Here is a 23,438-nt window from a genome sequence, read left to right as displayed (position 1 = left end):
AGGGACAGAAGCCGAAAAGCCGTGTGACACACAAACACACACACTCATTTTTTCATGCTGTCACACAATAACCCTATCTCTCATACGCAAACACTAACACTCGATCTCTCGCTGACAAACACACAATTACAATGAAACATTAACTTGTTAATCAACTTAATCACTGTTCATGTATTAGTTTGCGATTCAAAAACTGCAATCTAAATAAATATGATAATGTAAAAAAGAGAGGGTGATTTGTGACATTATCACCCCTTAAAAATTGTGGTGAACTGTGTCCGAGGGAGAGAGCGAGTTCAGTACTGTTTCGTGTCACGGGGAGTTCATCAGTTCATTGCATTGACCTGGGTACGGTTAATCGATTCCAATTTCCCTGAATTCGATTTGGCACCCAGATCTCAAACTGACTCTCAATTCCGTTTTTCATGAGGCAAACTATTAAATCCCAGTTAAACGAGGTTAAATTCGAGCCCTATACGCAAAACCCAACAAGATATTTTACTGGTTGTACAATGTCGCCGCCTGTTTGTTAACTACAGACGGTACAACACTGACTGTTTACATAGGGTGGGTCCGTGAGACGGAATCGAACAGGGCGTGATTATCACATGATACGGTTTTTATAAAACGTTTTTATAGCAACTTTATGATAAGAATATATAACCTCCTTGTAAAAGTATACATTTTAAATTATGCTCAGGTGACAATCTAAATTCCAAAGTCTGCCTAGTGGGTGGATTAGCAACAGACATCGTTTTGAATCACAATAAAACCTGAATGGCAGGTGCAGTTTTCGTCATCTGTTGCTCGAAAACCTCAACTGGGCACACACCGCCCAGTCGGAATGTCCTGGTTTATAAAACACGTGCTCTATACCTGAAGTGACGTGTCATATGACCAAAACAGGAAGTGAAATTGGCCATGGCTGCTGTGTTCGGTGGTGTTGAAGGGTGAGTCCGTCTTCGAAATGTAATAGTTTAACTGATTAGTATAAAGTCCGTGTGAAGTTATTTTCGTCAATAGGAAACTGTTTTCACTAGTATCAGCCTACTGCTAACATACGAATGAGCCGGTATACAGCCTTTAGTTCTGTGTAGTGAATGATGATGATGAAAGTCAAACCGACAACAGACTGGAGAACGATACTCTCTCTTCCTACCTACCCTTCTCTCTCACACACACATTCTCTCTCTCTCTGTCTTTCACACACACATACACATTGACTGTATAAATTGTTTCTCTCTTACACACTCTCTCTCTCTGTGTGTGGCCCCTCTCCAGAGGGGGGACCCGCTCCAAGGCCGTGCTGGTGTCCGCAGAGGGGAAGCTTCTGGCAGAGACAGAGGGCCCCTCCACCAACCACTGGGTACGTGAGCCCAGAGCAGCCAAACCCTGACCCAGGTCAGCTAAACCCTGACCCAGGTCATATTCAGCTCCCTGGATCCCCAGTGTTCAGAGCAAAAGATGCTTCCCCAGAATCTCCCCAGAGAAGGAACTTGGCTGTGTTCTAAAGCAGGGGTGGATAACCTTGGTCCTCGAGGGCCGCTGTCCTGCATGTTTTAGATGTTTCCCTGCTCCAGCACAGTTCTAAAGGGTACAGGTTCTACAGGTGAGTCAGGTTCTCATCATGACAGGGTTATTGTGTGTGTGTGTGTGTCCTGTTTCAGCTGGTAGGTGTGGACAGGAGTATTGAGGCCATAAATGACATGGTTCAGAGGGCAAAGAAAGAGGCGGAGCTTGATCCGGACACTCCACTGCATTCATTGGTCAGTTGTTCTGTCAGTCAAACCTCAAGTCACTCAAAAATATATTTTGAGTATTGTTCACCTTGATGCAAGATACGTCTAATGTTCTTGGTGTGTGTGTGTGTCTCCAGGGTATGTCACTAAGCGGAGGAGAGCAGAAGGACGCCATCGAGAAGCTGATTGGTCAGATGACGGCGCGGTTCCCCAAACTCAGCTCCTCGTATTACATCACCACTGACGCCGTTGGTGCCATGGCGACCGCCAGCGACAGCGGTTAGAATCCGTTGAACTTTACAGCCGTCGTTGTGGTCATTGTGGTGGTTGTTGTTGATGTTGTTGTTGTTGTTGTTGATGTTGTTTGCTCCCTCTCTCTGTCCCCCACTAGGAGGCGTGGTGCTCATCTCAGGGACGGGCTCCAACTGCAAGCTGGTCCAGGCGGACGGAGCCCAGCTGGGCTGTGGAGGCTGGGGTCACATGATGGGGGACGAGGGCTCAGGTAAACACCTGCTGTGGAGGCTGGGGTCACATGGTGGGGGACGAGGGCTCAGGTAAACACCTGCTGTGGAGGCTGGGGTCACATGATGGGGGACGAGGGCTCAGGTAAACACCTGCTGTGGAGGCTGGGGTCACATGGTGGGGGACGAGGCCTCAGGTAAACTCCTGCTGTGGAGGCTGGGGTCACATGATGGGGGACGAGGGCTCAGGTAAACACCTGCTGTGGAGGCTGGGGTCACATGATGGGGGACGAGGGCTCAGGTAAACACCTGCTGTGGAGGCTGGGGTCACATGGTGGGGGACGAGGCCTCAGGTAAACTCCTGCTGTGGAGGCTGGGGTCACATGATGGGGGACGAGGGCTCAGGTAAACACCTGCTGTGGAGGCTGGGGTCACATGGTGGGGGACGAGGGCTCAGGTAAACACCTGCTGACTCACCTGTACAACCTGTACCTGCTGTCTTTAACTGTCTCTCTCTCCCCCTCTCACTCCCTCCCTCTCTCCCCCCCTCCCTCTCTCCCCCCTCCTTCCCTCTCCTCCCTCCCTCTCTCTCAGCTTTCTGGATCTCCCACCGGGCGGTGAAGGCCGTCTTCGATGCCAAAGACAACCTGGCCACGCCCCCTCACAATGTCACTCATGTGCGGGAGGCCATGGAGGAGTACTTCCAGGTCAGAGGGCAACAGGAATTGCAACCACCTGAATGCTTCTTCTGTGGTTATGTAGGCTGAGCAGACTAGACATCTTGTAGTCATCCCTCCCTCCCCCCTCCTGTCTCCCTCCCCCCTCCCCTCTCCCTCCTCCCCTCTCCCTCCCCCCTCTCCCTCCCCCCTCCTGTCTGTCTCCCTCCCCCCTCTCCCTCCCCCATCCTCCTTCAGGTGTCAGACCTCATGGGCATGCTTCCTCACCTCTATAGAAACTTCCAGAAATCTCACTTTGCCGGACTGTGCAAAAAGTTAGCTGAAAGTGAGTGACATCACTTCCTTTTTGGATTCTGTCTGTTTTGTCTTTTGCCACATTCCTCTACATCAGAAGTCCTGAGCTGACAGTGTGTGTGTGTTCCAGAGGCTGAGGCAGGAGATGATATGTGTCAGTACGTGTTTAGAGAGGCAGGTAGAGTTCTGGCCCAGCATGTCATAGCTGTCCTTCCTGGAGTACAGGAGGTAAGACACACACATCAACATCAACACGCACACACAGACATACCCTACACACTCTCCCTATCTCTCTACCCCTCCCTCATCTCTCTCTCCCTCCCTCATCTCTCCTCCTTCCCTCATCTCTCCTCCCTCCCTCATCTCTCCTCCCTCATCTCATCTCTCCTCCCTCATCTCATCTCTCCTCCCTCATCTCTCTCCCTCCCTCATCTCCCCCACCCTCATCTCTCCCCCCTCCCTCATCTCTCTCCCTCCTCTCTCTCAGGGTGTGTTCAGAGGGGATCAGGGTCTTCCCATCCTCTGTGTTGGATCAGTCTGGAACAGCTGGGAGCTCCTCAAGCCAGGTGTGTGTGCAGTGTGTGTGTGCAGTATGTGTGTGTGTGTGTGCAGTGTGTGTGCAGTGCGTGTGCAGTGTGTGTGTGTGTAGTGTGTGTGTGCAGGGTGTGTGTGCAGCATGTGTGTGTGCAGTGTGTGTGTGTGTGTGCAGTGTGTGTGTGTGTGTGTGTCTCTAACACTAGACTTCTTCCTGTTAGGCTTCACAGAAGTTCTGGCTGGGGCAGCCGCCACTCCCAAGTTCAAGGGTCGTTTCCACGGCTACAGCCTCCTGACCCTGTCACAGTCGTCTGCGCTGGGCGGAGCCAGTCTGGGGGCACAGAACGCGGGCGCCACGGTAACCCTTGACTATGCCGCCAACACTAACGTCTTCTATCGACATTCATTCTCAAGCCAATGAGGATTCACCTCAGCCTTGAACCCACCAATCAGGACCCAGGAAAATGACTGGATTCAACCCATGAGAAGTTGAGCTGGCTACACTACCACACGCAGCCACCAGAGGGTGCTGACTCTCTAACCGGCTCCTTAATCTGTAAATGACTTGATAGCAATCTTTTTCATTAGACTAGTATGAAATTATTATTTGAATAAAATATGTTCTATTATAACTGTTTCCAATAAAATAACTGACTCACTGTATGAATGACACTCATCAGGGTCTCGTCAATAGAACAAAGCCAGAGTGTTTGATTCTTTTAGATTATTTTAGTCTTAGTGGACTATCAACATAAACAGCTTTTTAAGATTCCAGATTTTCAGCCTTTCCAAACTTTATGTTCACACACAGTGAAAGGAGAGGAGAGAGGAGAACAGAGAAGCTTAGAACAGAGTAACACAGAGTGAAAGGAGAGGAGAACAGAGAAGCTTAGAACAGAGTAACACAGAGTGAAAGGAGAACAGAGAAGCTTAGAACAGAGTAACACAGAGTGAAAGGAGAGGAGAGAGGAGAACAGAGAAGCTTAGAACAGAGTAACACAGAGTGAAAGGAGAGGAGAACAGAGAAGCTTAGAACAGAGTAACACAGAGTGAAAGGAGAGGAGAGAGGAGAACAGAGTAACACAGTGAAAGGAGAGAAGAACAGAGAAGCTTAGAACAGAGTAACGCAGAGTGAAAGGAGAGAGGAGAACAGAGAAGCTTAGAACAGAGTAACACAGAGTGAAAGGAGAGGAGAACAGAGAAGCTTAGAACAGAGTAACACAGAGTGAAAGGAGAGGAGAACAGAGAAGCTTAGAACAGAGTAACACAGAGTGAAAGGAGAGGAGAGAGGAGAACAGAGAAGCTTAGAACAGAGTAACACAGAGTGAAAGGAGAGGAGAACAGAGAAGCTTAGAACAGAGTAACACAGAGTGAAAGGAGAGGAGAGAGGAGAACAGAGTAACACAGTGAAAGGAGAGGAGAACAGAGAAGCTTAGAACAGAGTAACGCAGAGTGAAAGGAGAGAGGAGAACAGAGAAGCTTAGAACAGAGTAACACAGAGTGAAAGGAGAGAGGAGAACAGAGAAGCTTAGAACAGAGTAACACAGTGAAAGGAGAGGAGAGAGGAAAACAGAGAAGCTTAGAACAGAGTAACACAGAGTGAAAGGAGAGAGGAGAACAGAGAAGCTTAGAACAGAGTAACACTGAGTGAAAGGAGAGGAGAGAGGAGAACAGAGAAGCTTAGAACAGAGTAACACAGTGAAAGGAGAGGAGAGAGGAGAACAGAGAAGCTTAGAACAGAGTAACGCAGAGTGAAAGGAGAGGAGAGAGGAGAACAGAGAAGCTTAGAACAGAGTAACACAGTGAAAGGAGAGGAGAACAGAGAAGCTTAGAACAGAGTAACACAGTGAAAGGAGAGGAGAGAGGAGAACAGAGAAGCTTAGAACAGAGTAACGCAGAGTGAAAGGAGAGGAGAACAGAGAAGCTTAGAACAGAGTAACACAGAGTGAAAGGAGAGGAGAACAGAGAAGCTTAGAACAGAGTAACACAGAGTGAAAGGAGAGGAGAACAGAGAAGCTTAGAACAGAGTAACGCAGAGTGAAAGGAGAGAGGAGAACAGAGAAGCTTAGAACAGAGTAACACAGTGAAAGGAGAGGAGAGAGGAGAACAGAGAAGCTTAGAACAGAGTAACACAGAGTGAAAGGAGAGAGGAGAACAGAGAAGCTTAGAACAGAGTAACACAGTGAAAGGAGAGGAGAGAGGAGAACAGAGAAGCTTAGAACAGAGTAACACAGTGAAAGGAGAGGAGAGAGGAGAACAGAGAAGCTTAGAACAGAGTAACGCAGAGTGAAAGGAGAGGAGAACAGAGAAGCTTAGAACAGAGTAACACAGAGTGAAAGGAGAGGAGAACAGAGAAGCTTAGAACAGAGTAACACAGAGTGAAAGGAGAGGAGAACAGAGAAGCTTAGAACAGAGTAACGCAGAGTGAAAGGAGAGAGGAGAACAGAGAAGCTTAGAACAGAGTAACACAGTGAAAGGAGAGGAGAGAGGAGAACAGAGAAGCTTAGAACAGAGTAACACAGAGTGAAAGGAGAGAGGAGAACAGAGAAGCTTAGAACAGAGTAACACAGAGTGAAAGGAGAGGAGAACAGAGAAGCTTAGAACAGAGTAACAGAGTGAAAGGAGAGAGGAGAACAGAGAAGCTTAGAACAGAGTAACACAGTGAAAGGAGAGGAGAGAGGAGAACAGAGAAGCTTAGAACAGAGTAACACAGAGTGAAAGGAGAGAGGAGAACAGAGAAGCTTAGAACAGAGTAACACAGAGTGAAAGGAGAGGAGAGAGGAGAACAGAGAAGCTTAGAACAGAGTAACACAGTGAAAGGAGAGGAGAGAGGAGAACAGAGAAGCTTAGAACAGAGTAACGCAGAGTGAAAGGAGAGGAGAGAGGAGAACAGAGAAGCTTAGAACAGAGTAACACAGAGTGAAAGGAGAGAGGAGAACAGAGAAGCTTAGAACAGAGTAACACAGAGTGAAAGGAGAGGAGAGAGGAGAACAGAGAAGCTTAGAACAGAGTAACACAGTGAAAGGAGAGAGGAGAACAGAGAAGCTTAGAACAGAGTAACACAGAGTGAAAGGAGAGGAGAACAGAGAAGCTTAAAACAGAGTAACACAGTGAAAGGAGAGGAGAGAGGAGAACAGAGAAGCTTAGAACAGAGTAACGCAGAGTGAAAGGAGAGGAGAGAGGAGAACAGAGAAGCTTAGAACAGAGTAACACAGTGAAAGGAGAGGAGAGAGGAGAACAGAGAAGCTTAGAACAGAGTAACACAGAGTGAAAGGAGAGGAGAACAGAGAAGCCTGAAACAGTCAGTGAGTCAGGTGGCTGAGCGGTTAAGGAATCAGGCTAATACTTTGAAGGTTGCCAGTTCGATTCCTAACTGCCAAATGACGTTGTACTTGGGCAAGGCACTTCACCCTACTTGCCCCAGGGGAATGTCCCTATACTTACTGTAGGTCGGTCTGGATAAGAGCGTCTGATAAATGACTAATGTGAATGTAAAACAGCAGAGTAGAGTATGACAGTCTTCATCAATTATATTTTATGTAACTTTAAAAAAAAATCCTACAGAAATATTTGTTTCGAAACTTTTTTTAATTTATTTTTTATCAATAATATGTAAGCCTGGCTTTAAAATGTAATAAGTGCAACGTGCAAAGTATTGGTGTAAAAAAAAGTCAAAAAACTATCTGAAACCATCTTCCCACTCGTGTCAGACTATCTAAGCTTATTTTCTTAAGATGATCAGAAAGTAACAAAATATTATCACAAAAAAAGGAGAGTGTATATCAGCATACTGACTCAGACTCCATAATCTAATCACTGACCCAGACTCCGTAATCTAATCACTGATCCAGACTCCGTCATCTAATCACTGACCCAGACTCCGTCATCTAATCACTGACCCAGACTCCGTCATCTAATCACTGACCCAGACTCCGTCATCTAATCACTGACCCAGACTCCGTCATCTAATCACTGACCCAGACTCCGTCATCTAATCACTGACCCAGACTCCGTCATCTATTGCATCATACTTCTTTTTCTCGTTATACATTTTCATTGTTCTTTCACTTACATCAATGTAAGGTAGTGTCTTAATGCAGCGGTCTGGGTTTGAATCCAGATTTCTCTCTGCCTCTTCTCTCTCCCCCCCTCCAGATTTTGCTGCAGAACGAATTAAATGGGGGGGGGGGGGGGGGGGGGGGTTCTCACGGGTGGCATGCATTTACAAAGCATGTATGAGAGTCAAAATAAAAGTAGACCTGCATATTCTGCAGGAAAGTGTAGCCATCTTGATATTTAATTTATAGCAAATGCCAGTATTTCTTATTTATACTGTAACAAAATTATTTTGTTGAGGGGACACAACATTCCATTGATGCCCCCTCTTGGAACCGACCCTGCCCCTCTCCCCTCTTCTCTCTCTCCCCCCTCTCTGCCCCTCTCTCCCCCTCTTCTCTCTCATAAACTATGAAAAGTGTCCTACTACTACCTACTTCTACTCACACAATGGTGTGAGAATTGTTGGTGCTCCTGGTGGGTTTAGGGTTAAATTCAGTCTCTCAACAAAACGTTGTCAGTAAGCTTAGCTAGCCTAGCTGGCTAGCCCCGTCGGCGGTAAACGACGGGTTACCCTGAGTGCCCAGTGGCATACTGTTACATTTAATCTTTCACCCTGAACAAATAAAATAATATTTCTATTGTGAGTAGTGGATAAGATCATACTACACGTACATTCATGTATGTAAAAGTTGTGTTTCATCGAAATAGTGAGTCTGCGTTGCACACTATTAGTGGCGTTCACATCGCGTACTGTAACATTTACATCTTTCACTCTGAGTACAATACAGCAACAAAAGAGCCAGATCCAGTTTGTGCAGTAGAGTTAACATCATCAGCCAGCATATCAGACTTTTGTGTAAAAGGGTGTAAAAGTTATATTTTAATCGATATTGCGAGTACGTAAACCCAAGTCTGCACACTTTGCCATTATGTTACACAAATTACAACAGTGACTTTAGACAACTACAACTCTGCATTCATCTTTCTGACACGCCCCCCGAGCGTGGTGCACTGTGGGAAGGGATTTGTGTCGCTGTAATGGACAAGCACCGCAAGACCACTCCCCTTGCATGTGTATGTGTGTGTGTAAGACCACTCCCCTTGCATGTGTGTGTGTGTGAGTGTGAGTGTATATGTGTGTGTGTATGTATGTGTGTGTGTGTGTGTGTGTATGTGTGCGTGTGAGTGTATATATGTGTGAGTGAGTACGTGTGTGTGTGTGTGTGTGTATATGTGTGAGTGAGTGTGTGTGTGTGTGAGTGTGTGTGTGTGTGTGTGTGAGTGTGTGTGTGTATATGTAAGACCACTCCCCTTGCCCTGCTTCTGACACCCTAACATGAGCTGGAAGATGCGTCCAGAGATATTAAGTATGAAAGCAGATAAGCTGAACGAGATGTGGAAATGCATCACAGGAAACTGAAGAGACGTAACTGATAGGAGTGAAGCAGCAGTTTGTGTCCTCGGCCCTCAGCCCACTCGCCAGTCAGAAGTCTTCTACAGCCCAGTGGAGACCCAGTCTGAGAGATGCTCCCTGTCCTGATGCTGGTGGTCATGTTCTGGAGCACAGGTAGGGCTCTGTTGTATCTGTACACGTTTGTATTATATGTATATATGTAATGTATGAAAACTGCCCTATACCGGTAAATACTTGTGTTACTGCATATATGACTGTTATACATTGTATTGGGGGAGGGAGGGGGGAGGGTAAGAGCAGAGAGGGGGAGGGCAGAATGAGGGGGGGTATGAAAGAGGAGGAGGGAGGGTTAAGGGGACGGAAGGAGAAGGTTTCAGATAAAAGGTTCAAATCCCCCCTGTACTTCATCATGCTGTGGAAAAAAGTGTCTGCTAACTGAAAAGGTTATGATGAGAGAGGGGCTGAGAAAGGACAGGGTGAGAGAGAGAGATGGAGAGAGAGAGATGGAGAGAGAGAGATGGAGAGAGAGAGAGAGCCATAGAGAGAGAGAGAGACAGAGAGCTGGAGAGAGGGAGACAGGTAGAGAGAGACAAAGAGAGATGATTGGATTAATGAATGAATGATTAAATGAAGGTAAAGTCATGTTGAAGTTCTTTTCTCTCCTCAGGTCTCCAGGCTGCAGTCACTGATGAACCTCCAGGTTGGTAGAACATGAGCCTTCTACCATGACAACTAACTAGGCACTACTGGTTGTTGAGTTATAAAGTTGTGTTTGTTGTGGCAGTTTAGGGAAACAAACAAGGTTGTTTCTGGACAGGGGCCCGCTCTCCGTACATCGCTAACTCAGTTAGCTGGATTTGATTGTCGAGCAAGCCCTTGCTCATTTGAGGAAAACACAGGGTGCTCTTTTTGGGCATGGTGAGCAGCCATAGAATTATGAAGCAGCCAATAGCAGCTTTGCTGATCAAGGTTTCTACTATCGATAAATACCCCCTTTTAGACAAATGCATAACTCAATCCAGCTATACTAATCATAAAAAACAAAGGTGTTGGAAGAACCAAATTAGCCAGATCATGATTAGCATGAGGACGTCATCTTGGAAGTGTCATTTGATCTCGGATGTAATAAGCGACGTACGGAGAACGGGCCCCAGGACTGTACAGAGTCAGAGGACCTGACTGTTTCCTGTCTCTCCAGGTTCTGATGTGAGGTTGGTGGATGAAGGAAGTCGCTGTGCTGGTAGAGTGGAGATCAAACACCAGGAAGAGTGGAGACAACTGAACAGTTATATTTGGAATGTAAAGCAAGCAGCTGTAGTGTGCAGACAGCTGGACTGTGGATCTGCTGTTTCAACAAGAGAATATGATGGTGCTGAAGATCGTCCTGTATGGGAGTTTGAATCTGACTGTGCTGGGACTGAGTCTGCTCTGAGGGAGTGTGGACGCGTGAGTGGAGAACGCAACACCTCCTCTACTGTGGAAGTGATCTGTTCAGGTAATACACACAAAGTTGTCTCATTTACCTGGTGATGTTGATGGCCAAACTTTACTTAATCTGAACCTTTCTAATGAGCTGTGTGTACATTACCACATAGCACTTCTTCAGATTGTTATTAGATGCTGTATAAAGGTTTCCTTTTCTGAAGAAGTTTAAGCACATTAATTTTCTTGATAGATTCACCTCACATTAAGAATATTAAACTGTATGAATCATTCTTGACGCACATAAAACATGTTTATTGGCGGTTTTCTGTCTCCATGTCCTTACTGACCTTCTCTCTTCCTCCAGAGTCTGTTAGGCTTGTGGAGGGAGCTGGTCTGTGCTCTGGAAGAGTGGAGGTGAGGTCTGATCAGTCGTGGGTCTCAGTGTGTGAAGCTGACTTTGACAGGCTGGATGCAGAGGTGGTCTGTCGGGAGCTTGGCTGTGGGCCTCCTTCAGCCCTCCAGGGGGCGCTCTATGGAGAAGGGAAAGGTCCACTCTGGGATAAAGAGTTCCAGTGTGGAGGCACGGAGTCCCATCTCCTGGACTGTGACACCTCAGACTCAGCAAGAAACACCTGCTCACCTGACAGTGCTGTTGGACTCACCTGCATTTCAGGTACTGTAAGAACAAGTTTGTCTTTCAACATCAGTTTCTCACTCACAGAGAGATTGATAAAGATGAAGGCAACGTTTTGTTAGGATGCAGTCAGAGGACCTGACTGTCTCCTGTCTTTCCAGTGCCAGATGTGAGGTTGGTGGATGGAGGTAGTCGCTGTGCTGGTAGAAGTGAGATCAAACACCAGGAAGAGTGGAGACGACCGAACAGTGGGTATAAATGGAACATGAAGCAAGCAGCTGTAGTTTGCAGACAGCTGGACTGTGGGTCTACCTGGAGCATTAAGCATGCAGCTATAGTGTGCAGACAGCTGGACTGTGGATCTGCTGTTTCAACAAAAGTTTATGATGGTGATGTAGATCGTCCTGCATGGTGGCTTGAATCTGACTGTGCTGGGACTGAGTCTGCTCTGGGGGAGTGTGGATACGTGAGCGAAGGATTCAACACTTCCTCTATTGTAGAAGTGATCTGCTCAGGTAACACACACAATGTTGTCACATTCACTTGGGGATCTTGGTCATCAAACCAAGTCACTATTTCTGTCAGTACATTCTAAGAAAGTAGACCTTTCTAAGGTTTACAACAGACTACTGCCCCCTACAGGTGTGATAAGGAACAAACAATAATCCAGTCAAACTGTCAGAACATTCCCATAGATAACAGTCTATAAATATAAATTGCTTTGTTTGGTTATTCTTGTTTTAATAAATTCAAGGATGATGTCTCGTCAAGACATTAATCTTGCATACAAAATAATATGAATGGAACATGTGCTGTTTATTAAGCACATACGTGTATTGGTGGTGTTCTGTCTCCATGCCCTTACTGACCTTTTCTCTTCCTCCAGAGTCTGTGAGGCTTGTGGAGGGAGCTGGTCTGTGCTCTGGCAGAGTGGAGGTGAGGTCTGGTCAGTCGTGGGTCTCAGTGTGTGAAGCTGACTTTGACAGGCTGGATGCAGAGGTGGTCTGTCGGGAGCTTGGCTGTGGGCCTCCTTCAGCCCTCCAGGGGGCGCTCTATGGAGAAGGGAAAGGTCCACTCTGGGATAAAGAGTTCCAGTGTGGAGGCAAGGAGTCCCGTCTCCTGGACTGTGACACCTCAGACTCAGCAAGAAACACCTCCTCACCTGGCAGTGCTGTTGGACTCACCTGCTCAGGTACTGTAAGAAGATGTTTGTCTCTCAACATTAGTTTCTCACTCACAGAGAGATTATGGGAAAGATGAGAGCAGTGTTTTGTTAGGATGCAGAGTCAGAGGACCTGACTGTCTCCTGTCTCTCCAGTGCAAGATGTGAGGTTGGTGGATGGAGGTAGTTGCTGTGCTGGTAGAGTGGAGATCAAACACCAGGAAGAGTGGAGACAGCTGTACAGTAGGTTTACCTGGAACATGAAGACTGCAGCTGTAGTGTGCAGACAGCTGGACTGTGGATCTGCTGTTACAACAAGAGGTTATGATGGTGATGAAAATCGTCCTGTATGGGAGTTTGAATCTGACTGTGCTGGGACTGAGTCTGCTCTGTGGGATTGTGGACATGTGAGGGAAGGAGTCAACACTTCCTATATGGTAGAAGTGATCTGCTCAGGTAATACACATTTACATTTATTCATTTAGCAGACGCTTTTATCCAAAGCGACTTCAAAGAGAGAGCTTTACAAAATGCATAGCTCACTGCTAATAACAACAATATAGCCCCAAAAGACACACAATGTTGCCTTTTCACCTTTGAACCTTGGGAGTCAAACCAAGTCACTTTTTCTATCAGTACATTCCAAGAAACTATACCTTTATAGAATGTTTCTAAGGTTTTCAACAGACAGGTGCAATCAGGAACTACTGCAGGTGTCATGTGATGCTGTTGTACATGGTTGCCATGCCGATGTTATCATCACAGCTAAATGAGAGAGGTACTGCTCTTCTGCTTTTCTGTTTTCCCCTTCCACTTTCCCTTTGTTTGCAGATCTCCTGTTCCAGCCTGGTATCTCCCTGTCTTCCTCCATGCTGGGGGTCTCCCAGGACCAGCAGCAGGGGCTGCAGGTGTTCAGGGACCACAGCTTCACCATCACCTGCTCCATCCAGCCACAGTACCCAGGAGGCTCCTTCCACCTCACCTTCACTGGCTCCAACACAACCCTGAGACACACCCTCACAGCTGTCAATCACTCTGCCAACTTCCTGTTTCCTGCTGCAGACCACGCCCACCAAGGGAACTACAGCTGTGTTTATGAAGTTTACGTTTTCTCTCATAACTTCACCTCTGAGAGTGAGCTCCTCTCTCTCACTGTTGCAGGTAAGTGAGAATAGATTTTCAGAACCACAACCTGCAACGTTTTAGTCTGTCATAAAGGTTACTCACACTTTTTGGGATAATAGTTGTGGTTGGTCTGGAGTGAATCTAACTGTCAGTCATGTGAGTCCTGTGGTGATCTGGGAGTAACCCCATGATGTGTCAGTAGCAGTCACCTAGGTTACTGCTCATCTCCACACTCTAAAAACAAGTAGCTGCACTTTAGACTGGAGATGGAAGGTACAGGATGTGTCTTTACCTTGGTAGGTGATCTGATGATTATCTATCTCCTGATTCGCTGTGTTTCTGTTCCAGCCAATCCTCTGCCAGCTTTCATAATCAGAGTGGTGGTGTTGCTGACTCTGCTGACGCCCAGCACTGCCCTCTATCTGTACTTTAAGGTACTGTAGTTTGTTCACAAGGGGGACATTTACATTTAGTCATTTAGAAGACGCTCTTATCCAAAGCGACTTACAGTAAGTACAGGGACATTACCCCAAGGCAAGTAGGGTGAAGTGCCTTGCCCAAGGACACAACGTTATTTGGCACGGCCGGGAATCGAACAGTCAACTTTTTGATTACTAGCTCGATTCCCTAACCGCTCAGCCACCTGACTCCCACATACAGGAAATTTTTTCTTCCTCTCCCTTTTCCTGACTCTGTTGTGTCTCTCCAGACCCCCAGGAAGCCTACAGAGAGGGGGAGCATGGAGCTGGTCTCTCTGCATTCCAGTTCTGAAGCTGGGCCAGGAGAGGAGAGAGCAGCCCAGAGGATGGAGCAGGAGGAGAGTGCTGTCTAGACGCTGATCTAAGGTCAGTCATGGAGTCCCTGGCAATTGAGACTGACAGCACTGAGGGAAGCTAGTCTGATCCTAGATCCGGGAGAGACTGTCCTCTATATTTATCATGAGCTTTCCTATGATTTAAGCAGCTTTTGTTTGTGTAATTGTTTCATAGCTTTTTTTGTGAATGTTTTTACAAGTGTCAAAGAGACAGCAGTTGACATGTAATAAATAGGTTCAGGAAACGATTTTTAGAATATCCTTGGAGTTGTTTTTTTACTGAGAAAGTTCTTCCTGTAATAATGAGTGTTTCAACTGAGAAAGTATTTCCTGTAATAATGAGTATTTCCACTGAGAAAGTACTTCCTGTAATAATGAGTGTTTCCACTGAGAAAGTACTTCCTGTAATAATAATGAGTGTTTCAACTGAGAAAGTACTTCCTGTAATAATGAGTGTTTCCACTGAGAAAGTATTTCTTGTAATAATGAGTGTTTCAACTGAGAAAGTACTTCCTGTAGTAATGAGTGTTTCAACTGAGAAAGTACTTCCTGTAATAATGAGTGTTTTCACTGGGGCGCAGTCCTCTACATGCTGTGACTTGACACCTGGAAGTAGGGATGGGCAAACAATGCCTTGTGAAGCTTTGGTGGTTTCTTCCGGATTGTGCAGGGCCAAAGAGCCGAACTAACGGCTCATTGAAAATGAACAGCGTCATCTAGCAGCCGTTTAAACTGGCTGAATGAGGCATAGTGGTTGTCTCTGACGGTAGACTACCCCAAGTTATTTAATATTTTGATTAAGGCTACATGTGGTCATTTTGATCTGATATTAGTGCTCTCAGATTAAAATGTTGCGATACATCTGTGGCCGTTAGAATTGTGTCATTTTCTTACAGTAAAAGTTAAATATCTTCCGAAGTTCCCTTCACTGGGGCGCGATTTAACTAGATTACACTGATTTTTTCTTATTCTTAACATTTGTGATATGTAGGCCTATTGTGAACTGGGGGACTTTATCTTTACTAATTATTATAACTGTTGACAATGTTGACGAATCATCAACATTTTCTGGGCACTGTATAGACCTACCTAGTCCTATCATGTTACGTTTCATTTCAATAAAATAACACAACACTCAAGTGCACGGATTTATAATTATTACAATACGGATTTGGCTAAATAATGACTGATGGAAGAAACTCGAGCGATGCCTGGTGCTGCTTCTCTGACAATGTGTCATTTGTCTTTAACAAGAAGCGGTGTCTTCGTTCCTTCTATGGCTCTGGATCAGAAGAGCACCAAAACTTCGAACCAGTTTGTGACGTTTGAAGCATTTAACGTCATATATCACGTGGTTTCGTAATTCGATACAAGCTCCAAAACACTTTTTCGAAACTGTGCGTATTGGTTTTGCGACACAAGCATTGATGCGTCGTCCCATCCCTACCTGGAAGCTGAAATCAGACATCATGGATCCTTCTATGCTATTTTGTTTATGTTTCTAATATTCTGCATCATTTTACAGCTCTTGACTATAGTTTTTCAAAAGGGAAGCAGATTGAAATGTATTTTCCTGGCTTTGCATAAATAAATCATTTGTTTTTGCTATGAAGAACTGGCCTGTGTCAATCACTTATTCTTCAACATGAATTCTACTGTAGACTCGAGGCCCCATCAGTAACACAGAGATGGTAGAAACACTGAAGGTTCACCACATTAGGGAACACAGAATGTACACTCCATTAAAGATACACAGAAGGTAGGCCTACACCACTTTAGGAACACTTAAGGTAGGTTACACTACATTAATGACACACACAGCCATACCGGTGTTACGTCCCAACTGGTTCCCAATTCAACTGGTTCCCCAGCTGTGCGTGCACCTATCAGTCTGCCTCCATCACCAGATTCGTCACAAATTTGCAAACATATTACTGGCGATTTTCAAGTCGGATCTCATATTTGCTGCGGCAAATATGAAAGTAGGCCAATAGGCTACGTGCGCACTACATTGGGCTACCATTCGCGACAAAATAAATGGAGACAAAATAAAACATTTGCAGGCTCGCATGAAGTGGGATTCGATCTCACTAGAGCCAAAATACGTGTGCACCGCAGACCCTTGATTTACACCGCGAGCTACACCAGCTCACATGTTTCAGCAAAATCCTTACTTATTTGTTAACTACGTTGGCCTTCAGGTAACATTTTGATTTGGCTTCTTCTGAATCAACTGGTTCCCATAGACACTACCCGAATGTAGGCTACTATGCACGTATTTGGGGATGTCTCGAGACAATAGCCGTATTTTCCACGACATGACAGCTCCTTCTGACACCACATATAAAAAATGCATACTAAGAACGTCGCTGCTAACCCAGAGAATACGATCAAAATACGCGTAACACAACATGGAAACATTCGTTTCCTATGCGGTTTCGTGTAGGCTATGGCTGAGTGTTTCTTCGCTATATCTTTTGAAATCAATTCATTTCACAATTGTATATTCTGAACAAATGTAGTGAGCACTACATGACAGCCATTCACACCATAATAAATGGAAGCAAAGAAAATAAAAGATTCGAGTGGGATTCGATCCCACGACAAAAAGACGTTAGTCGCTGTGATACGTTGCATTACACCTCGAGCTACTGAATCACACAAATTCGAGGGGAATTCAGTCATCCTAATCTTAAGTAGGTTGGCCTTCAGGTAACATTTTGATTTGGCTTCTTCTGAATCAACTGGTTCCCATTGACACTACCCGAATGTAGGATATATGCACGTATTTGGGGTTGTCTCGAGGCAATAGCCGTATTTACCAAGACATCACAGCTTCTTCTGACACCACATATTACAAATTCATTTAAGAACGTCGTTGCTAACCCAGACAAGGAGGAGTGGAGTGGACGCCACGGTCCTCCGCATTGAGCAGCTGCTGCAGGAGCTGATGGGGGAGAAGGGGAGAGACCTGCTCGGGGTTCCGCTGCTGGACCAGCCTAAGATGGAGCACATCTGGCGCACCCAGAAGAGGCACGTGAAGTGCATCCAGGATGTGCCAGGTGTACTCCTGTACACTGAGACAGGCAGTTCCACCAGGGAGGGGATCCAGCTGACCACATACAGGTGTGCAAGAGGCTCCACCTCCTTGGAGTCCTTCCACTGCCACCTGAACAGGTTTATTCCAGGTTGGTGTAGATCTTCATCTAAACATTATTCTTAATAATGAAATTATATTCAAATAGCCTTGTTAATCATTGTTCACGTTCTCTTTTTTTTTTTAGGAACGAGTGCAAACCTGCTCAACTTCCAGCTGTACCTCCTGGAAGGCCTGAACAGGTGGAACCAGAACCGGGCAGCGGCCTCCATCACCACCAAGCGCATGGCGCTGTTGACGTACGCGGGGGACGTGCTGGAGTCCGTCAACAGCAACAGCCTGAAGGTGTTTGGAAGGAAGTATGTCCCCTCCTTCATCCCGCCGAGAAAGTACACCGGTAAGTCTCAGGGCAAATATGAATACAAATAATGATGTTGTTGAGAGCTCAGTATTTATGCATCATGGTAAGTTCCATATCTGTTTTTTAATACTCATTAGCATTGCATTGTTGTTCATGTTCAGGAGAGTTGCTTGGGGTGAACTACCTGCTTAGGCAGACAGGGCAGCCCTTGCAGGACATGGACCCCGACTCTGAGGAGACAGACCAACTGCTGGAGGACCACGCCACAGAGGAGGAACAGGCGGATGAAGGGTTTGAGGATGACGAACAGGACCTCACTATTGGTAGTGTTTCGGAAGACCTCCCGTCTTCCGCCCTGCCTTCCACCACCCTGCCTGTGGTCCCCACCCTGCCCCTCACCTCCTCCACCCTGCCTTCCACCACCCTGCCTGTGGTCCCCACCGTGCCCCTCACCTCCTCCACCCTGCCTTCTAACACCCTGCCACTCACCTCCTCCACCCTGCCTTCCACCACCTTGTCTCTAACCACCTCCATCCTACCTGTCACCACCACCACTCTGCCTGTCACCCCCATGCCTGTAGCTACCACCCTGCCTCCCCCCATAACCCAGCCTTGTGTCCCAGGTGCCTCCTCACAGGTGCCTGAAGAACAGCTGGTATGTCAACTTTCTACTAGTAATTAACTGTCATTCATAGAAACTAACAAGTTCAGTAGTTAGGAAAGTGTCTGAATACAAGCGCAATTCATTATTAGGAACAACACACAGTAATTGACAGCAAACAAATAAAACACACAGCAGCAGCAGTCAATATAACATACCTTTGCCATGAGGTGTTCAGCGCTAATGTGAAATTGTTCAATGTTTCAGGCTGTGGACGAGCATGGCATGCCAGGCATGGATTGGGTGGATAGACTGGCAGAGTGCTTAGTGGAGCTGAGGCATCAGACCAACATGACCCTCGATAACCAGCAGGTCAGCAAGACATTCATTGTACAACAGATATTTGTTTGTATATTTATAATATATAAACATATAAAATATATGTTTTCTTTCCTTCTTAGGTCAGCAACATTGTGGGGCTGTGGCAAGACCTGCTGGATTACGACAAGCAGAGGGTCGTGTTTGCTGCGCGGCACCTGGACAGGCTGATAAAGGGAAGGTTCCGCCACAAAAAAAAGGTGGAGTTCACGCCAGGTGTGGAGAGTGTGGAGAGGTGTGTCCTGGGGTCCACTGGTTCGCCTGCTCAGTGGCCAGACTGCTGCCGCCTTGTGGAGGCCATCTTCGTCCGGCTCTCGGACATCCATAAGAGTCCCAGGAAGCAGGGGAAGAGCAGCATGTCCAGGTGGACTCTGATCCTGCAGGACTACCGCAAGGTCCGGCAGCTCATCCTGGGCAATGGGGCCATCATGCAGGGCACCACCCTGCAGCTGGTGGAGGTGAACCAGTCGACCCTCTCCCAGTGGTACAACCGGAGGGTGAAGAGGCAGGATCTGGCTGTGCTGCAGCAGGGCATAAACTTGCCAGGTCCTCTGTCTGTGGCTACCGAGCCTCTCCCGCCTGCCAACGTCCGCCCTGCTGTTGCTCCACCTCAACCCCAGGGAGCAGCCCACACCTACCACCTGCCGCAGAGCACAGCAGGGCAGGCAAAGACCAAGAGGCGGGCAACATATGCAGCCACAGCACCACCTCCAGCGGTCCGACCCAGGCTGGCAGCCCAGAGACAGCTCTTCCCAGGCCCTTCAGCCGCCCTTGGAGCCCCCACTCCCATCCCTATCATGCCCCGCCCTACCACCATTGCCCCTCGCCCTGCTGCCGTCCCCACTGTGGTGTTTGTCTCCCGAGCCCCTGGTATGAGGGCACCCTCTGCCCCCTCTCCATTGATGGTCCCCCAAGCCCTGCGTTTTGTCCCACCCTCTTCCTGCACCACCCACCTTCCCCAGCTTCGTCCTGCTCCTGGTCCAGCTCCCCGTACCCACCAGAGGAGAGTGGAGGCCAACAAATGCTGGAGGTGTGGGCAGCACAGAACAGCAGAGACTGGCCACAGCCAGTATAAGGGGACTGTTTACTGCCCCTCTGCAGAGACTCTGTCCAGAGAGCAGTGGCTGGAGGAGCAAAAAAAGAAATAATTCTTTGGGCCTTTGTATATAGTTTTCATTGTTTAGATATAGTTAATGCTTAGATTTCCCGTGTGTATATCGTTTTCATTGTTTAGATATAGTTTATGCTTAGATTTCCATTGTGTATATAGTTTTCATTGTGTAAATATTGTAATTTAGCATATCATTTGCCTGTATATATATATATATATATATATATTTTAAATTAGTTGTTGTTGTTCATATTTCTATTTTTACAATTGTGGATAAATGTTTCTATTTATCAACTATTTGTTGGTCAGTCCGTCGTTATTTCCCAATCACTACTCTTTCTAACCAAATACGGCAAGTCTGCAAGAAGTAAGAGCAGCAACAAGTGACTAACTTTACGCTTGCTTGCGCACATTGTTTTAAAATATTTAATATATGGATCATGCAAGTGTTGATATGGTAAGTGCAGAAACCAAAAAGACAGAGCTTCAGATAAGAGCACACAAAGCTCAGAAGCCACACAGTTTGAGAGATAGATAGATGGATGGATGGATAGAGAGATAGATCTAATTAAAACTAACTAAAAACAGTACTCCTGTGTGGAGTGAATACAAATAAAGGCAAATAGTGTACAATAGATAACCCTGTAAAATATATATAATGCACTAGTGGATACAAATGGTTTTCAAATTACACTAAATTAGCAACGTATCTCCATCTATCTTATATTGTTACATTTTGATAACATACACACTTGGAGACTCAAGTGTGTGTGTTTATTAGAAATAGTCAAAGGTGCCGTAGGTGGGACGCGAACCGCGGACCTTCGGTTCCATTCTACGTCTTCCCCAAACACTGTAAAATTCGTAATTTCGGGTGTTTTTTCGAATTGTCTTAAAAGGTAACGGGTTAAACATGTTTAAACTATGAATGGGGACTTTCAACTTTCCCCTTTTCTCTCTTTTTCCTCTTCTTCTCCCTTTTTCCTCCTTTTTTCTCCCTTTTTCCTCCTTTTTTCTTCCCCCTCCCTTCTCCCCCTTCTTCCCCCCTCAAACAGGCGATTGTTCCCCAGCTTTAGCCGTGTCTGTATAACAGTGTTAGTTTGTCCAAATGAAATGCACCGCACGTTAGCGGTCGCAGCTATTTGAAAAGCTATTTTGTAGTAATGCCATGCTAACGAATACTTGGAGGGGGCACGGGGAAATGTATCGGACTATTCAAACGTAAACATAAAGCCCAAAAGCCACAACTACGCACAAACTGAATAACTATATTAAAAAGTTAGCTTAACAAGAATGGCGGCTATGACAACACGGAAGTAGCCCACAATCAGTTATTTTCATAACGAATGGAGTTGGCCCAATTTGCAGAGTCAGAGAGTTTTTTTTGCTGGGGAAAGTGAAAAATCGCTAAATCTAGCAACAATGTCGCTAAATCGGCAACACTTACTGTCTCGAGCATGAAGGGAACTTTTCTGTCACGTTGCTGTCACTCGTGCTGATCCACAGAAGTGCTGTAGCGCCATCTAGTGACTTGAGGGTGTAAAGCAACATTGCATTTCAGTCAATTCTGTTCGATTGTCATCATTGATAGATTATCATAACTACTTTAGATGAAGCTATAAAGCTGTTAATCTTACTTGGGGAATGTAATGTACACAAAGCACAAATAACATCCACTAAGACCTTATTCAGATATTTTTATTCTATTAAATAATTATTTGAAAAATACATATTGTCAAATATATGCAAACACACAGATAGTGTGTGTTTGTTTATATTTTTGTGTTTTTGTGTGTGATACTTTGTGTGTATTTGTGTGTGAGAGTGTGTGTATGTGTATAAGTGTGTGTGTAACTGTGACTATCACTCAAAAACATACACACTCAAACACACAGACATGAAAGTATTGTACACCAGAACCCTTATCTAGTAGTCCCTTAAGGACATTCAATCACACTGCTATGGAGGGAGGGGGAGAGAGAGAGAGAAGAAGAGAGGAGAGGGAGGGGAAAGGGGAGAGAGAGAGAGAAGAAGAGAGGAGAGGGAGGGGAGAGAGAGGGGATAGAGTGAGAAAAAGAGGAGAGCGAGGTGAGGGAGGGAGGGAGTGGTGGTATAGAGAGACATACACAGTCTCACATATACTTTGACAGGTGACTAATTCACACAGTCGCATCCTGACAAGCTAAACTCCTAATTATGACAATACTCCGCAATTATTTCTTCCTTCTCAGCACTTCCTGCTTCCTGTCATAGGAAGATCTAAGGCAGATGATTGGGCGTGAGATCTAAGGCAGATGATTGGGCATGAGAGCCGACGGCTCTAACACACGGCGAAAAAACTGCAGGAGCTGTCAGTGACACACGGTGGAGTGTGAGGTGGGTGTGTGTGTGTGAGGTGGGTGTGTGTGAGGTGTGTGTGTGTGTGAGTATCAGGTGTGTGTGTGTGTTTGTGTACAGCAACTACAGAGAAGTTTGTGTCTGTGACAAGCTTTTTCTCGTGTTTGTCCTTATGAGGCAGTGCTGTTAAAAGCTTAGCTGTGTCCCTGTGGAAAATACACACTCTCTATGATGGCTTACTATAGGACCACACACACACACACACATACAGGCACATATACTTACAAACACATACAGACTTGATACAGCCAGAAGAGTAACCAAGTCTTTAGGGACGTGACATTAACCGTGATTGGCTCAGATCATAACCACTCATCAACAATTCAAGCACACGCACACACATTCACTAATACTCACACTCACTGACAAACCCCCACAGACACATATACAGGATGTCCTTAACACTGTTCATCTCCAAGAAGATAATAATAGAGTTGTGTGTGTGCTGTGTATGTGTGTGTGGTGTGTATGTGTGTGTGGCGTGTCTGTGTGTGTGGCATGTATGTGTGTGTGGCATGTCTGTGTGAGTGGTGTGTAGGTGTGTGTGCTGTGTATGTGTGTGTGGCGTATCTGTGTGTGTGGCGTGTATGTGTGTGCACATACGACCAGCTATCCAGACCTTTAGTCTGCACCCGTTAACGAAATTCTAATTTCTTATACCTCATTCAGTTCTAAAACCTGAGCATCTCAAGCACTTCCCTCCACTCTTTCTGAGATAAGTCATTTCCTCTGCTAGCTTTTTCATTTTTAATGTTCCCCAGTTCCCTGCATGTTCTAGTGGAGAACCACTTTGTGTTCCTATCCCTGTGGAACCAGAGAGAGAGGGAAAGAGGGAGAGAGAGGTAGCTATTTTGTTTGTGTTCATTTGATCAAGTTTGTGTGGTGTGTGTATGGGATCTTTTTGTATGTGTGATTGTTTGTATGTGTGTGATTGTTGTGTGTGTGTGTGTGTGGTATTGTTGTGTGTGTGTAAGTGTGTGTGTGTGTGGTCTCGATCTAAACAGAGCTACTGTTTTTGCCTTGCTAAGTAAGCTGGATTTCAGAGATGCACACACACACAGATACACACAGATACATATATACACACACACAAACAGACAAACACACACACAAGGATTTGGAACAATGTCAGTGTGTGTTGCTTATATCCCATGA

At 45.9% G+C, this 23,438-nt stretch overlaps 3 protein-coding genes across 6 annotated transcripts; all 3 read left to right on the top strand.

Moving 5' to 3' along the window:
* The first annotated feature begins 872 nt into the window (after nucleotides 1–872).
* nagk (N-acetylglucosamine kinase) lies at nucleotides 873–4,328 on the top strand. Of its 2 annotated transcripts, XM_047017603.1 has the most exons (10): nucleotides 873–950; nucleotides 1,282–1,366; nucleotides 1,668–1,766; nucleotides 1,877–2,018; nucleotides 2,131–2,241; nucleotides 2,795–2,907; nucleotides 3,115–3,202; nucleotides 3,302–3,399; nucleotides 3,659–3,737; nucleotides 3,927–4,328. In XM_047017603.1, exons 1-10 carry the CDS (start codon nucleotides 922–924, stop codon nucleotides 4,124–4,126), a joined length of 1,044 nt encoding a protein of 347 aa, XP_046873559.1. In that variant the 5' UTR covers nucleotides 873–921; the 3' UTR covers nucleotides 4,127–4,328. The 2 variants fall into 2 exon arrangements, with proteins under 2 accessions (XP_046873559.1, XP_046873560.1); XM_047017604.1 differs by lacking the exon at nucleotides 3,115–3,202 and having other exon boundaries at nucleotides 3,304–3,399.
* A 4,960-nt stretch (nucleotides 4,329–9,288) lies between these two features.
* On the top strand, nucleotides 9,289–15,443 carry LOC124465834 (scavenger receptor cysteine-rich type 1 protein M130-like). Its single transcript, XM_047017461.1, has 10 exons — nucleotides 9,289–9,331; nucleotides 9,846–9,878; nucleotides 10,377–10,495; nucleotides 10,970–11,276; nucleotides 11,405–11,752; nucleotides 12,124–12,429; nucleotides 12,556–12,855; nucleotides 13,231–13,560; nucleotides 13,873–13,958; nucleotides 14,234–15,443. The coding sequence occupies exons 1-10, from the start codon at nucleotides 9,289–9,291 to the stop codon at nucleotides 14,354–14,356; spliced, it is 1,995 nt and encodes a 664-aa protein (XP_046873417.1). The 3' UTR covers nucleotides 14,357–15,443.
* Nucleotides 15,444–17,740: 2,297 nt separating this feature from the next.
* Nucleotides 17,741–19,977, top strand: LOC124465932. Of its 3 annotated transcripts, XM_047017601.1 has the most exons (4): nucleotides 17,741–17,832; nucleotides 17,958–18,119; nucleotides 18,665–18,769; nucleotides 18,859–19,977. In XM_047017601.1, exons 2-4 carry the CDS (start codon nucleotides 18,081–18,083, stop codon nucleotides 19,921–19,923), a joined length of 1,209 nt encoding a protein of 402 aa, XP_046873557.1. In that variant the 5' UTR covers nucleotides 17,741–17,832; nucleotides 17,958–18,080; the 3' UTR covers nucleotides 19,924–19,977. The 3 variants fall into 3 exon arrangements, 2 of the variants coding, with proteins under 2 accessions (XP_046873557.1, XP_046873555.1); XR_006955855.1 differs by having other exon boundaries at nucleotides 18,665–18,921; XM_047017599.1 differs by lacking the exons at nucleotides 17,741–17,832; nucleotides 17,958–18,119 and adding an exon at nucleotides 18,344–18,451.
* Nucleotides 19,978–23,438: the final 3,461 nt, after the last annotated feature.

This window comes from Hypomesus transpacificus, unplaced genomic scaffold (assembly GCF_021917145.1).
Source record: "Hypomesus transpacificus isolate Combined female unplaced genomic scaffold, fHypTra1 scaffold_61, whole genome shotgun sequence".
Taxonomy (NCBI): Eukaryota; Metazoa; Chordata; class Actinopteri; order Osmeriformes; family Osmeridae; genus Hypomesus; species Hypomesus transpacificus.
The sequence above is the reverse complement of the archived record's forward strand: the minus strand, read 5'-3'. Positions and strand labels throughout refer to the sequence as shown.